This window comes from Camelus dromedarius, chromosome 6 (genome assembly GCF_036321535.1).
Source record: "Camelus dromedarius isolate mCamDro1 chromosome 6, mCamDro1.pat, whole genome shotgun sequence".
In the NCBI taxonomy this organism is placed as follows: domain Eukaryota; kingdom Metazoa; phylum Chordata; class Mammalia; order Artiodactyla; family Camelidae; genus Camelus; species Camelus dromedarius.
In genome coordinates this window covers 63889343-63906277 of record NC_087441.1, presented here as the reverse complement: position 1 = coordinate 63906277, position 16935 = coordinate 63889343, and the positions used below count along the sequence as shown (strand labels likewise).

General features: G+C 33.6%; 1 protein-coding gene across 14 annotated transcripts in view; it reads left to right on the top strand.

Annotated features, from left to right (window-relative positions):
- The window catches only part of DOP1A (DOP1 leucine zipper like protein A), a 93982-nt gene that overhangs the window by 31133 nt on the left and 45914 nt on the right, over nt 1-16935 (top strand). For 12 of the 14 annotated variants that reach the window (XM_064486917.1, XM_064486913.1, XM_064486920.1 and 9 more), the window contains exons 5-11: nt 1461-1654; nt 4726-4820; nt 10508-10607; nt 11355-11464; nt 12352-12460; nt 13642-13762; nt 15411-15530. In XM_064486917.1, the coding sequence (XP_064342987.1) occupies nt 1461-1654; nt 4726-4820; nt 10508-10607; nt 11355-11464; nt 12352-12460; nt 13642-13762; nt 15411-15530 (849 nt within the window). Of the gene's footprint in view, nt 1-1460; nt 1655-4725; nt 4821-10507; nt 10608-11354; nt 11465-12351; nt 12461-13641; nt 13763-15410; nt 15531-16935 lie in introns of those variants that run through there. The other 2 variants (XM_064486911.1, XM_064486922.1) reach the window with 2 other exon arrangements.

Below are 16935 nucleotides of genomic sequence, written 5' to 3'. Positions count from 1 at the left end.
AATTAATAAGAATGGGTAATTGGGCCATGTGCCATCAATTTTTAAATTGTTAATGGTGGAAAATGGCCTAGCACCAAGGGCAGTGCTATTTCAATAGCTGTTTACATGATACTCTTGATATTTTAACTCTTCAAAGAAAATGATTTGATCTGTTTTAATCCTTTATTATTTCTTTGGAAGTTAATAGTGATAAACAATACTTGATGGCATTAAGTATCTTTAATATCTATATTACTGATATTCTTACCAAGAAGGAAATTATGAATTAAGGTGGCAGAAATAGAAAACGTGAAATTTATTTTTATGAATACACTTACTGATTTTAAATAATTTATTCAAGTACATTATTATATTAATTCTCCTAAGAGAAGCATGATTCAATACCATTTTATAACTGTTAGTTACAATTAAAAATTTAACATAGAAATTGAATAATGATATTTATGACTGTGATATTTCTATGATTTATCTTGTTATGTGTCTTAGTCCTTTGGGGGCTGCTGTAACAAAATACCACAACCTGGATAGAAATTCATTTTCAAAAATTCAGAAATTCAGAAATAAATTCAGAAATTTATTTCTCATAGTTTTGGAGGCTGGTAGTCCAAGATCAGGGTGCCAGCATGGTCATGTTCTGGTGAAAACCTACTTCCTGGTTCACAGCCAGACACTTTTGCCTGTGTCCTCACATATAGAAGGGGCTATGGAGCTCTGTTGGGATTTCTTTCATAAAAACACTATTCTTCATGTGGACTCCACCCTCATGACTTAGGCACCTCCCAAAGGCTCCACCTTCCAAGACCATCACTTTGAGGGGTTAGGTTTTATTTAACATATAAATTTTGAGGAAACACAACATTCAGACCATAGCATTATGTTTTGCTGTTTGCTATGACAATGTAATAAATTTTTGTGTATTACATTGTTTATCTTATGTTTAAAACAAATGAAAAGTAACTGATCTCTAAATGTAGGTCTTAATAAGGCAATAATACATGTTTGATTTTGTCATAGGTCTAATTCATGTTGTGAATTACATAATGTGATTTCAAAGAGAAGGAAATATTTAGGAATATCCTTTAAGATTTTGTAGAAAATCAGAAGATAAGTTCTGCTATAGATTAGTAGGAACTAAAATGTATATGGGTTTATTAGCCCACTGAGGTAGATGGTACTTGTGGAGGCGTTTTTGTTGTTATCTTCATTTTACAGATGAGGAAACTGAACTGAAGAAAGATTAACTGGTTTCCCTAAATTACACAGCTCGTAAATGGTGGAGCCAGGACTTAAATCCAGTTCTCTGACTCAGTAGTCTATCTTCTGTCACACTTGTGTCCAGCGTGGAACATGTGACCATGGCCCAGATGCTTTCATACCATTCTGCAAGAGGATAATGATTTAGGTTTAACAAAGTGAAACTAAACGTTTCCCTTTTTAAACCACTTTATTTTGTCCTTCAGAACAAACACACTCCTGGAAAAGGTGGCTGCAGCAGTGGACCAGTCAGCATTCTACAGTGCCCTCTGGGGGAGTCTTCTCACCAGTCCTGCTGTGCGTTTACCTGGAATCACGTATGTTCTCGCCCATTTGAACAGGAAGCTTTCCATGGAAGATCAGCTTTATATAATTGGCAGTGATATTGAGCTAATGGTAGGTCTCTTTGTGGTTGCTCATGTAACTAATAGTTCTGTATAGCCAGACACACTCACAGTTCTAGGTACTGACAAACAAAGTTCCTTTTTTCATGGAGCTTACATTTTTAATCAAGGAAACTTAAAGACCAAAATAGTTATTAATTATTATTTCGAAAAGCTTCAATTTTTTCGTGGAAAAGGAATTATTATTTACGTATTATCTCCATCATCTGTTATTCAAGCAAATAAATGATCTTTATTACTTTCTTGCTAACTGATCAGACCACTGTTAACATAGTCACATTCATTCTGTTATTCTGAAGTGGACCTTCTCTTGGATCATAGCTTCTCTTCATGGGAGAGACAAATTTCGGACAAAGTGATAACCATATTCTGTATGGGACTGTGCAGGAGGTTGTATTACTAAAGCAGATGGTGAAAGATAGTTGCAAAAATCACACTGATTGCTTACTTATAGTTTTTAACTTCAAGATTAAGAACAGGAGGAAACCTTTTATCTCTATAGTGTTGTACCCTTAAAAATGAGCAAGGAGTCAAAAACAAACACTCAAAGGTCATTTTTTTTTAAATTTTTTTAATTGTGATTAATCACTCACAAGCCCTTGTAAACACTGGCCTATTTTCTATTCATTTAGCTGTGCTTTTTACAGAATGTTGCATAAATAGAATCATACAGTTTTAGCTGTTGTCTGGTTTCCTTCACTTTGTGTAACACACTTGAGAATCATCCGTGTTTTTGCATGTATCAGTAGTTCTTTTAAATTGCTATGTAGTATTGTATGAATGTACCACAGTTTGTTTATTCTTCCTAGTTTGGGGCAGTTATGAATAAAATTAATACAAAAATTTGCATACAGTTATTTCTTTGGACATATGTTCTTATTTCTTGGAAAATACCTAGGGATGACATTCCTGGTTCATATGGTAGATAAGTGTTTAACTCTTTTTTAGTAATGGCTTTATTGAGATAATTCACATACTGTGAAATTTATCCTATTGAATTTTAAAATTCAGTTGTTTTGAAAATATTCACAGAGTTGTATAACTACCACCACTATCTAATTTGAGAACATTTTCATCACCCTGGAAAGAAACCCCATACCCATTAATCTCATTACATTTCTTCCTCACTCCTGTCCCTGGCAACCACTAATCTGCTTTCTCTTTGTATAGATCTGCCTATTATGGACATTTCAAATAAATGAAATTATATAATACGTAGCCTTTTATGAATGGCTTCTCTACTTACCATACTATTTTCAAGATTCATTCATGTTGAAGCATGTATCGATACTTTATTCCTTTTTATAGCTGAGTAAAACTCTATCATATGGACATAACACATTTTATCTATCAGTTGATTACAGCTTGGGTTGCTTCTACTTTTTAAATAAATTTAATAAATAATTCTTTATGAGCTTTCATGTATACGTTTTTGCGTAGACAGAAGTTTTCATATCTTCTGGGTATACACCTAGTAGTGGAATTACTGGGTCATATAGTAACTCTGTTTAACTTTTTAAGGAACTGGCAAACTGTTTTTCAAAATGATTTCTTCACTAATTCACATTCCATTAGCAATATATAAGGGTTCCCATTTTCCACGCCCTTTTCAATACTTGTTAATGGCTGTCTTTTTTATTATAGCTGTTCTAATGGGTGTGAAGTGTTACTGTGATTTTGATTTGAGTTTCCCTAATAACTAATAATGTTGAACATATTTGTGGTTATTGGCCATTTTTATATCTTCTTTGGAGAAATGTCTATTCATATTCTTTGCCCATTATTTAAATTGGGTTATTTTTCTTTTTGTTGTTGAGTTGTAGGAGTTCTTTATATACTTGGGAATTAAATTCTTTTCATATGTATGATTTAAAAATATTTTCTCCCATTCTATGGATTATCTCCTCACTTTCTTGATAGTGCCCTTTGAAGCACAGAAATTATAATTTTGATCAAATCTCATTTATCTGTTTTCTTATCATTTGTGCTGTTGGTGTTAGATATTACCTAAGAAATAGTGTCTAATCTAAGGTCAAATAGACTTACTCCTACAATTTCTTCTACTAAATTATGTTCTAAGGTTATAAGAAACTACCAAACTATTTTCCACGTGTATTGTTGCATTTCCTTTTAATGACTTCATGATAGCTTTAAAGAAGTCATTTTTTAAAATTTCTTCAAAAAACAAGTGCCATAATTGGTAAACTATTTACTACGAAGGACTAGCCTCTTTATTATGCAAAGAACTACTATAAATAAGTAAATATTAACAGTCAAGTAGGAAAATGGATTTGAACAGGTACTTAACCTAAAGGAAATAAAAATAATTTTTAAAATTCTAATAAGATACCAGTTTTCATATATCAAATTGGCAAAAACAAAAAATGCATGGATAAACAGGAAAAACAAATTGTCACACATAGCTGGTCAGACTATGAATATACATAACCTTAAGAGAAAGCATTACACTATTTAAATTGCAACTGCATATGTCCCAAGATCTGGCAAGTCTACTTTGAAGGATTTAGCCTACAGGTGTGTTTGTACATTACATAACTATATTGCAACATTATTTACAATAATGAATGGTTGCAAACAATATAAATGTCCAGCATTAGAAGCCTAGTTAAATAAATTAAGATTTACCTATGAAGGGAAGCATTTCTTTGGCTATAAAAAAAAAAATGAAGCTCTTTATGTAGTGTTAAGGAAAGCTCTTCAGAATATATTAAATGAAAAAGGCAAAGTTTGGGATATATGCATGCATGTTTTTATTTAATCATATTTGCAGAAAATATTCACCAGTAATACTGGTTGCTTGCAAAAAGGAAACTGGGTGGTTGGAAACATGGTAGAGAACCTTTGACTATGTACTCTTATTTTTAAAACCATTATAATGTATTTATCTATTCAAAACAATGTAAATACATTTAATTAGTGATTTTAAAAGAAAGCTCAGAAGCATGCTTTTATTTTTTGGAGAAAATGAAGCATTGTTACATTTTCATGGTAAATATTTTCCAGTGTAATAGACAATAGATACTAAAGACTCTCTTATTTTAGGTAGAAGCAGTAAGTACTTCAGTGCAGGATTCAAGTGTACTCGTACAGAGAAGCACGCTGGACCTCATACTCTTCTGTTTTCCATTCCACATGAGTCAGGTAAAACATTAATGCTGTTATCAATATAAGGCATCCTTTGGAAATTCATAGATTCCTGATGTGTAGTTATTTTCTTTATTTGGATTTAAGTTGGATTCTTTTGTTTTATAAACCAGTAAGTACATAAAAACAAGTTCCTTTTTTAAGGATTGGAATTGGGGAAAATAAGCTTTATTGATTTGGATAAGAATATGGAAAATGAAATCAATTATTTCATACCTTTAAAAAAAAAGAAGTTCTAACCTATAAAAAGCAAGAGCTATTGTGTTCATTGCCAGCTCTGAGTGAGCCAAGACTGAGACCCAGGCCTTCTACCCAGTGGTTATCTTCCTCTTGTAATCTTTTCTTGGTTTGGTAATTTCAAGGATGTATGTCAGACCCTTAGCAGAGTTGGCTGTAACTTGAAAGCCAGATATTTAGTCACTGTGACATTCTCTGGTACACTTGAACCTTGAACAACATGGATTTGAACTGCTCGGGTCCACTTATACACAGACATTTTTCAGTAGCAAATACCGCAGTACTGTGTCCACAGTTGGTTGAATCCAGGGATGTGGAACTGCAGATACGGAGGGCTGACTACAAATTAGACTTGGATTTTCGACTGCAGGTAGCTGTCAGCGCCCCTAACCCCTCGTTGTTCATGGGTCAGCTGTACTTTCATTGCATGAGAACAGCTAACAAATCATGAATGAAACTGGAACTTAATTTAGTCAGTGTCCTCATTTTTAAGGAAGTGATCTAAATTATTTTATGTTCTAAACCCTGATGAGGGGTGATTTAGAGCACCAGTGTGTAAGTGTTCAGAATGGTAGAACTATATAATTAACATAAGTAGTAAGAGGTGGAGAATTTTTACCTTGGAAAAGTAAGTTTCTAAAATTAGCGGAAAAGACTATTACTTGGGGTTTTGTGGTTAGTAAATAGTGAATATTCGCTATGATTGGCCATGCTTTAATTTTTCTTTATACAGTTTGAAATTGGATTAATAATTAAAGGATTTTACACTTCATTGCCTATGCTGTTCCAAATAATAGGAACAGTGTATTAAAGGGGTGGGACATAAACCACCCCTAGTTTCTATTTTGAGACTTTCCATCCTGAAGCCAGGGGCCTTCATTCTGCCTCTGGCTTTTCACAGAAATGCCTGCTGGGACATATCAGTGTAGTCTAAACTTACCAATATAGAGGTGGGCAAGCAGCCCACAAGGTAAGAATGATTTTTTACTCTTTAAAATGCTCATAAAAGTAAACAAAGAATATCCAAAGGAAATGAATGTGGCTTAAAAGCCTAAAATGTTTATTATCTCACCCTTTATTGAAAAAATTTATTGAGCTTTTAAGCATTCCCATTGCTTTCTTCCCTTCCAGACATTCAACATGATTTGTCTTTCTGTACACTGATAGATGATTCAGCAAGATCTAAGAAATTAAGTCATGGTAGACTTAAATTGAGGAGAACAATGTAATGTCACTAGCCTAGTGTTTCTCAGCCTTTTTTCAACCTGAGCTTCCTTCGTACTTTCTTATTCTACCGCCTCTGTATCCCTACCAGCCAAGAAGATTTGTCTCTAGCCTTACCTACTATAGCCATGTTGAATATGTTTTTTAAAGATACATACTCTATCCAGACCCAGTTCTAACACTCTTCCCCCATTACTATACCGTATTACTAGATTACCTGAGAATAAAGATCATGACAAAATAATCTTTGTTCCCACATTCCTTCTTTCCATGTCTTGCATATAATAAACTCATAACAGGTATTGATTGCAGTTGTAATTTAAGAGGGCCTTCATTACATTATCCCACAAAGAGTGATTGCTGTTAAAGAGCTTCAGCAGTTGATGAGTTGTTAGACTCTTTTTACTTATTTTATGGAAAGTTGACCCTAATCTCTAGAAGTAAGACCTTTGAAATTGTAATAGAATTTTTTTCCATATTAGAAATATGTAGTGATGTCAGTAGTAATCAAGAAGTGACTTTTTGCTTTCTTAAGAGTAGTTTTTCTCTCAAAGTTAGATTGGAAGACATTAGTACTTTTCAAGATCTCACAACAAAATCTATAATATACATATCTGATGTTAGATAGATTAGCTGTTTTTTTGGCTTCAGTACCCCATTACACTCTTCAAAAATATGGAGAATCCTAAAAATTATTTTGGCTATGTAAGTTAGATCTGTCTGTATTTATCATTATAAATTAAAAAACTGACAAATTTTAAAATATTTACCAATTCATTTAAAAATAATAACAATGTTCTCACATTAGTATAAAATAATATTTTATGAAGCTATTTCCAACACATTAGAAAAATCAATCGATTAGCATAGTTTTTTAAACATTTTAATTGATTTATAATCATTTTACAATGTTGTGTCAAGTTCCAGTGTAGAGGACAATTTTTCAGTTACAAATGAACATGTATATAATTCATTGTCACATTTTTTTCTCTATGAGCTACCATAAGATCTTGTATATATTTCCCTGTGCTCTACAGTATAATCTTGTTTATCTATTCTACATTTTGAAATCCCAGTCTATCCCTTCCCACCCCATGCCACTACAAGCTTGTATTCTATGTCTATGAGTTTGTTTCTGTTTTGTATTTATGCTTTTGTTTTTTGGGTTTTTTTTTTTGTCTTTTTGTTTTTTAGATTCCACATATGAGTGATCTCATATGGTATTTTTCTTTTTCTTTCTGGCTTACTTCACTTAAATGACATTCTCCAGGAACATCCATGTTGCTGCAGATGGCGTTATGTTGTCATTTTATGACTGCATAGTATTCCATTGTATAAATATACCACATCTTCTTTATTCAGTCACCTGTTGATGGACATTTAGGCTGTTTCCATGTCTTGGCTATTGTATATAGTGCTGCTATGAACATTGGGGTGCAGGTGTCATTTTGAAGTAGGGTTCCTTCTGGATATATGCCCAGGAGCAGGATTCCTGGGTCATACGGTAAGTCTATTCCTAGTCTTTTGAGGCATCTCCATACTGTTTTCCACAGTGGCTGTACCAAACTGCATTCCCACCAGCAGTGTAGGAGGGTTCCCATTTCTCCACAGCCTCTCCAGCATTTGTCATTTGTGGATTTTTGAATGATGGCCATTCTGACTGGTATGAGGTGATAACCTCATTGTAGTTTTGATTTGCATTTTTCTGACAATTAGTGATATTGAGCATTTTTTCATGTGCCTATTGATCATTTGTATGTCTTCCTTGGAGAACTGCTTGTTTAGGTCTTCTGCCCACTTTTGGATTGGGTTGTTTACTTTTTTCTTATTAAGTTGTATGAGCTGCTTATATATTCTGGAGATCAAGCCTTTGTCGGTTTCATTTGCAAAAATTTTCTCCCATTCCGTAGGTTGTCTTTTTGTTTTCTTATGGTTTCCTTTGCTGTGCAGAAGCTTGTTAAGTTTCATTAGGTCCCATTTGTTTATTCTTGCTTGTATTTTATAGATTAGCATAGTTTTATGTTTTTGCAAGTCTCTTTAATGTTTGGTCTAGTAGTAGAAAGCAGAATGTTCATATCTACTTCTGCACTCTGTTGTGATTTTCTTCTTTTGATTGAAGTATATAAATTAAACTTGTTCTCACACAGATACAGTTGAAAAAGGAAGGAGTATTTTAATAGTCTTTTTTAAAATAGTGTATTCTTCTTTGATACTACACCAAAATTCAACGAGCTGTACTTTTTAAAAAAAATTAGTTATAATATGAAAGCTAGTATCATATCAATGAACTTTTCAGTCTGTTTCATTAAAATCCACTAGTCAGTCTTACACTTTGAATCTTTTTCCCGCACATGCTTTTATGACATCATGATGAGTTGTTTTGAAAATGTTGGTTTACTGAATTATGCAGATCTCCCAGGTATTAACACAACAAATTGTCACATTTACTACAGTCACCACTAATTACATCAGTAAAGTTTTTAGATATTGGGAAGCTTTCAAACCAATTGAAGTCATGTAATTTCAAGTCGAATATAAATTTACAAAATTCTATTTCTTCTTGGAAGCTCAAATTTTATTATTTATAACAAGGAATATTAATTGTTTTCCTTGAAGGGACAAGCTGACTTTATTGTTGAGAAAATATCTGCCATGTGTCCAAGCCTGAATAATCATAGCTCAAATCAGTCATTCTTTTAGGTAAAAGTGGTACTCTGTGACGAAAGCTGGTAATTAACTCTCAACTCACCCAGTCACACAAGTGCTTTTCCTGGAGATCTCCATCATCTCCATGACTCAAAGGTCAATATTTAATAAAATAAATGTTTGCTGTTTCATCAGTAGCATTCTTAAGTGAAACTGACTTTGTTTTCTTTTTTTGTTTTGCTTTACTGCAAGTACCAGACAATAAAAAATACAGTGACTACAAGTACAGTGGATGCCACTGCTGGTCCTGCTGCTTTTTGTGCTAAGATGCCAGCAGTTTTACCCACTGTTGCATGATCGGAGCAAATGTTAACACATCAAAAAAGGCAAATAACATCTTGGTATTGTTACAAATACAGCTTTTACCTTGTGGACCTCCTAAAAGGGTCTTAGGGATCCCCAGGGGTCTGGGATCGCCGTTGAGAATTGCTTACGTTAGTAGAAGACATCTGTGTTCTGATGAGTGGTCATATTTTGTCACCTGTTGATAATTTGTGTTCTGTCATATGTCAGTTATTTCTATGAGATTCCTTTAAGATAAATAAGCTGGGCAAATCCCTTTCTAAAGCTGTTAAGAAGCGTGGTGCAGTAAAAAGTTGACTAATCTGGTTAAGGAGAGGATCGTTCTCTTATTATCTAGGGCACTAACCAGACATTTAGGTCTGAGGCCCCCTGAGGCTCTGGTGCTTTATTCTTAAGTGGTTATGAGACTAGTTGATTTCCGCCTTATCTTCTAATGCTCAAATGCCAAGATTCTGTTCTACCATGATTATCTAGTAATATTCTTAAAATTGACTGCAATTTAATTAACTGCCTTTTTTCCTTTAACTTTAACCCTTTTACCTAAAATGATATTCCTTTAGTAAAACATATTTTAAACATGTAATTGAGGCTATTAAGAAAGAGGCAAAGACAAAACTGAATTATTTCTCTTTAAAAGATCTGAAGTAAAATGAAAAAAAATTAAGATTTATTAAAGCTGGGTGATGGGTACAAAAAGGGTTCATTATGTTGTTTTCTGTAGTCCTCTATGTTTGAAATACAAGATAAAATTTAAAAACAACAACAAGAAATGAAAGACTTGGAATTGATGAAGATAGTGAACTTCTAAAGAGTTTATAGTTAGTTGACACCACTGTGAATGTGAAAAACTAAAGGCTTACTGTTGTCTGGTATCTGTCCCATCTTCCTTCATTTTCCTTGTTTTATGTCAGATTTTGCTAATACGAGATAGGCTAAAGAACTTGAAAATGGAGGTTAAAATAATTCAGTTGTAGTTTTAGCCATGCGACTAAGTAGCTGTGTTCCCTAACTTTTCTTATTTCCTAATCAATAAACTGGAAGTAATAATTCCTGCATGTGAAAGATCAAATGAGATAACATTGTATGAAAGTACTTCATAAGCCTAAAAGTTCTGAATGTATTGCAAGGTATTGTTTTTTTAAGGAGAAAAAAATTAATATATTTTTGTATATAATTAAGTACAACGAAATTCCCAACTTTCCCAACTGCTGCAGGCCACTCGACCAGATATGATCAGGATCTTGTCAGCAGCCCTTCACGTAGTGCTAAGGAGGGATATGTCCCTGAACCGAAGACTTTACGCGTGGCTTCTCGGTAGGTGTTTGATGTGTGTGGTCTCAGCTGGGAAAGGATGAAGGGAAAATTTCCATACATAAGTATTATCAACTTTATATCTGTCCAAAATGAAGAAACTAAAAGTTTACTTAAATGGAAAATGAAAACAGGATTGATTGTGTATTGTGTGAAAAAATCATAAAGCTTGTTAGTCGAAGAAGCTGTTTTAATCCATGGTTCGTGTTCCCTTTGATAAGATTTTTTCCCCTTATAAATTGAGGCTGTTATGCTATAAGTATGTAGACAAAGAAGAGTAAATTAATAATCAAAATAATGACATAATTTCCAAAACTTCAAAAGGAATCAGGACTCATACTGCTGTCCCACACATGGTGCCAGTCTCCCACTCAGGCAGTAAGATACTGTGTAAACTTTGTTCTTCCATACTTTTTGTGAGTGTTTGGCCAGTCTTCACAACTCTTCACTGCCTAGCGTGAGAAGACACAATGTAACTTATTTTAGATTTTTTGAATCTTCAGTTATTTCACTCTTTATAAGATTGAAAAAAATAAGATGAATTCTGGAAGTATACTATGATACTCACTTATGTATTGAATTGGTTTCCCTTTATTAAACTATCTAAAATGATCTCTCTTGCTGACATTGATTGGGCTCTAATTGGTAAGTGTTTAGTGCTGTTTTTGAGATATTTGCTGTTTTGGTTTTTAGTGAAGAACAGTTTTAAGAATTCTGTTTTAATTTATTTTACAATTCGTTTCCATGGAGGTTTTGATAACAACGGTGCTATCATAGGACCCAGAAGCACAAGACACAGTAATCCTGAAGAACACGCCACTTACTATTTCACTACCTTTTCAAAAGAATTGTTGGTTCAGGTAATGGATGCTTCCATTGTACTTTTGGTTACTCTGTGACCAGTACAGTTACTCAACAAGTAACAAGTAAGACAAAGTTCTGCCTTAAATGAATTAAATCACAGTTAAGAGTTGGAGACAAGACTCACAAATTTCCTCAGAATGACTGTTACAAGCAAATGCCTACCATAAAATGAATGTCATGAATGGTAAGCTAGACTCATTTTTGGGTAAGTCCAGAATCTTTTTGTTTTCCCCCATTAACTTTGTTTTCATTATTTTATTACAACATAGTTGCAGCTTCTAACCTGTCTGACCTATGAAAGTTGGCACCTTTCCAAAAGTGGGCCAGAACCAGTGTTGTTAACTCTGGTATTCCAGGGAAATCTGGGTTGCAACAGGAATCTAAATGTGGTAAAACTACTATTGTGATGGAGATATTAAAATGACCCATAGGATTACTTCATATTATTTTTGCTTCAATTATATCTATTCAAGATATCTCAAAATAAACTGAGAAAGTAATGGGAAAGTAATCACATTATAGCAAATACTGCCGGGATAATGTGTCATAATTTGGGGCATGCTGACTTTCGAGGGAATGTTTTATTTTTTGGGGAATCAATCAAGTAATTCATGAATTTATTTTTCTAGATTTTCTTTAATTTTGTCATTTTTTTCTAGAGGAAATATAAGCACTTCTTTTTTTTTCTGTCAAGACAAATGAATATAACTTCTTTTTCCCCTAGCAGAGGGAAAAAAGTTAACTTCAGCAAAAGAGCTTTGGAAAAGCAATAGGAGATACAAATCTCTGTTTACGTATGGTTGTATATAAAAATATTTTTCTTCAGAAACAAATATTTGAGTCTGTTTGCTTAAATGACTAATGTACTTTTTCTTTTTTAAAGGCAATGGTAGGGATCTTACAAGTGAATGGATTTGGAGAAGAGAGCACTTTAATGCAGGATCTAAAACCTTTCCGTATTTTGATCAGTCTACTGGACAAACCTGAGCTAGGTAATATATACTGTCCTATGCATAAGATCGCATGTGGTTGTTTTCTATTGTTTCATGATAAAAGTAAAATAAAATCATTAGAAAAATTGCTGTATTTTGGTGTGGCCTTTAAATACAGGTTCTCAATAATTTTGTTACCTAAAATTCACTCTAGAATGTTAAGAAGACATAAATGTACATCCAACTGATATGTTATTGCATATCTGCTCTGTACTACATACATGTGGAGGAGTCACTGTAACTAAGCTCTTCATCATCCTGATTAAGTTACTGAAATTGATACATTTATGATCAGTCATGGCTATCATAGTTCACAGAATTCAAGGACTTGGGCAAAAAAAGTATTTTTGTTATATCCCTGAACTTTGTTCCGCACATGCCGTTTGTTTTGTGTGCTTTCCCTTTCTTCATTGTGTATTCATGTGTTAGATCTACTGGGAAGTTAGTTATGGCACCTGGGACAGAAATGAAGGAAAACTAAATATTAGCAACAATAAAATAAAATAAAGTATGTAATTTTCTTAACTTATATGCAGATGTTTTAGCACATATGCATGTTCTCTCACCAACTCTTAAAATAAGATGAAAATTTTAAAATGTAAGCATAACTTGAGTTGTACCAATGGCTTTGAGTTTATTTTAGCTATTATGTGATAATAGATAAAGCTCTGGAAGTTTTTTATGGAGATTGGCATCTCTCAAAGCAAAAAAATTTAGCCTTGTGCACTTTTGTATTATTTAAATTAATAATAGCAATATAAGTGGCATTTCTTGAATACTCATTATATTCTGGGAACTATGCTACCCATCTTACAAAATTTTTTCCTAACCCTTGCAGTGACAGTCCTATAAGTTTGCTATTATTGTCTTCATTTTTCATGAGGAAACTAAATTTAGCTCAAAGAAGTTAAATAACTTGTCTAAGCTAACACAGCTATTAACAGTACCAATTTCCCTGATTCTGTAATTTCTATTAAGTCAGCCTGCAGTTGAATAAACATTTGTTCAGTTATTTACTGTTTTACTGTTAGTCTCTCAGAATGTGGAGTTTAGCTTCTGGAAAAAAAAACATTTTTTCAAAATAGTTGTTTTAAAGCATGTTTTAATTAGGCCAATTTGTGGATAATCATGATTTGTCGATGTTAATTAATTATTGAATTTAATATGTATATTAATTTTAGGACCTGTAATTCTGGAAGATGTTCTAATTGAAGTGTTTAGAACATTATATTCTCAATGCAAAGCAGAATTGGATCTTCAAATGGACCCACCCTTCTGCAAGGACCATGCTCAGTTAAGCAGGTGGATTACCAAAAAATTAAGCATGACAGAAAGATCCTTATTTATTAATATTCATAAAGTAAACATTGCTATATGAAGTTTGTGTTCTGAATTAGTAAATTTGTTTTAAAATATCACTATATTTTGGTAATATTAACTCTCATAATTAACTGCACCAACCTTTCAAACAGGCATTTATAGCACAACTGCTATGTAGGGGAACCACCGCCTTCTAGGGTTGGTTCTCAGCCTTACTAGGTTAGAAGACTAAATTTTGGCCATTAATGTGAAGATACAGATTCCAGGGAATTTATTTACACTTAGCAAACTCACAAGAAATTAGCTGCCACATGTCACTTAATAATGAAAGTTTGTACCTTGCTTGGTAACCAGGCCTGGTTGTTTGCATGGGGTAGTGCTTCTCAGTGACTTGAGACACTCAGGAAACAAACTCATGGATCAGAAAAAACTTGAACTCAGAGTTAAGTGAATCAAAGGGTACCAGGGGTTCTTTAAGTAATTTTTTTAAGTAATGGTTATTACTTCTATCAGATACAGATTTTTTTAATGCCTGGGGCAAGCCCTGTATCCTCAGCCCTGCATATCCTAAGTCAGTGGTAGATACATGCTGACAGAGTCTTATTTTTTTCATTTCTTCTCTACTTTAAGGAACCTACCTATTTTCCAATCTCATCTACCACTATGGTATGATGAACGATCCAAGTTAATAATTTATTTTACCTAATTTGCACTTTATTAGTGTCACCTTGGTGAGACTTTGGAGATAACCTGGGCTTTCCTAAAATATACTTTTATATATTGAAGTCTTTTAAGACTTTTTTGATTTCTGATAAATATAATCCCCTGTAGTTTTTGTTTGAGAAGTTAATATTGACTATCCTTGTGCTCTGTTTCATTCCGTATTCATTCTGTATGCTGCCTGATAATTTATTTTACCCCGTGGAGTATTTAAGTAGCCTTTTGTACTTTAACATGCTAGTTATGTTGACAGTACCTGACTGTATATTAAAAAAATTGTTTTAACTGTTGAGGGTGACAGGAGATGATAGGTAGGTGGGTATTTAATAGGCTAAGGGTTCCCACTTGAAATGATAAAGTTATTGGAAGGAATTTCAGTAGTAATGGCTATTCACGGTATTCTTTGTTGTTACTATTTTTCAAACTAAAAATAATAATTTGATTGAAACTCGCCAAGATAAACTTAACCTTTCTCAGGCAAATCCTGAATAGTAAAGGAAAGCAGACAAAATTCTTTCAGAATCAAGGCTGTCAGAATCAAATCACTGCTCAGTTTGTATGTGCCAAGGGAAACAAAGGAATTTAATGCCAAGTTCACAGTCAGGCACTCAAAATAGTTCAAAAAGAACTTACTGTACTTTTGCTGGAAGCACAGCTTTTTTTCTTCTGCAAGGTTAATTTCTGATCTTGATGATACAACTGAGTTAAGAAAACTCAAATTTGGAAAAATTACACATAAAATGATAGACTGGGAGTAGATAAAAAGTATTTGCTGCAGCATTCTCACTAGCAAGTTTTCTAGCAAATATTTCAGGAGTATTTACTACCCTAACAATATTGCCTGCAAATTTAAAGTTGAAAAAGTAGATACTGGTATTTATCAGTTTTTGTTTTTCTTTTCTTTTTTTAGTAAATTAAGGGAAAATAAGAAAACAGCGGAACTGATTAAAACTGCCAACCTTCTCTTTAATTCTTTTGAGCCTTATTATATGTGGGATTATGTTGCACGTTGGTTTGAAGAATGTTGTAGGTATGTTAAACTCTTTTGTTCATTTTAATTTAATAGCATCCAGAGCCAATCTTTGCTTTTTTAAGTTCTTGATTTTAATGAAAGGAAGTTCTTTTATACGTTCTACTACTACTACTGACAACTATTAATTATTTAATAGTCATAATCTATCTCTACCATATCACTCTAGAATACAGGATCATTGCACATATAATCAGATTTGAAAAAGAGTCTAGAGATGAGTTATTCCTTCACCAGCATAGATGAAAGATTTTCCCTCTCCGATCTATAATAATCCAGTTTTTCTTTGTTGTAGAGAAAAATAGCAAATTTGTGACTGATACTTGACAAAATGATCCTCAGTTTGGACAGCAAAAAAATTCCTTGGTCACTTTTGTGTTTTTACAAACATAGAACCAGGCGATATTGTCATCCACCCTTTAAGACGTAAGCTTCAGAAGTGCTCTGAAAACCTAATACTACTAGTGAGCCTGGATGGAATTTCTGTCTGGATTTTAGACCAAATCCTCTTAGACCCAGATTAACCTTTCAGGCCTCAGGAGCATATAGTCAACAAGTAAGCAGTTATGATCTCAAGATTAGAAGTCTTTTAAAAATGTAAAACATTCATCCCTTTAATGATTTAGAAAATTGCTTGTTTACTCATTGAGCAGCTACTGAACACCCAGTCAAAAAGCATTCTGCTAGACACACAGTCCCTGTCTTCAGAGACCTTAAAGGTTACAGATGCTTTAATAGATTAAAACGTGGTAAGAATGTGGAGGAATTGTATCTGGCCCTGGCTTGGTTTTCCACTTTGTTTTTCCACAAATATACACCCTTCTTTAGCTAACCTGCACTATTATCAGAACAACATTAACTGAGCCATCAGTGATACTGCCAAGCCTTCACTCATGCTATTTCTTCTGAAATATTCTTCCCTAGCTCACCTGGTGAAGTCCTATATGGAGGTCACCCCCTTTCAGAAGCCTTCTAGGACTCCCTGGAATCTCCCATTATTATCAACTTCTCCTACACTGTGATATTGTTACATTAGTTCTTTATGCTATATTTCTTGCTGACTAGGGACTGCATCATATTCTTAACTTTGTGTCTTCAGAGTGTAGGGCAGTGTATGGTCACATAGGATTAATATAATTTAATGTGAATGTTGGAGGAATGATCTCTACTACTTGGATCAGAAGAGGGTTCCTGGAGAAGGTAACATTTGATCTAAAACCCTGAAGGATGGCTGCATTCTGGATATGAAAGAATGAGGTTGGGGGAGGATAACAATCCAGGGAGACAATTTGGCATGAACAAAGGCACTGAGGTTAGAAATCAAGCAGCAAATAATCCATTTTAGCTAGGAGATGAGATCTGTAATGGTAGCAACGGGAAATACCAAAAAGGAGAACCATCCAGA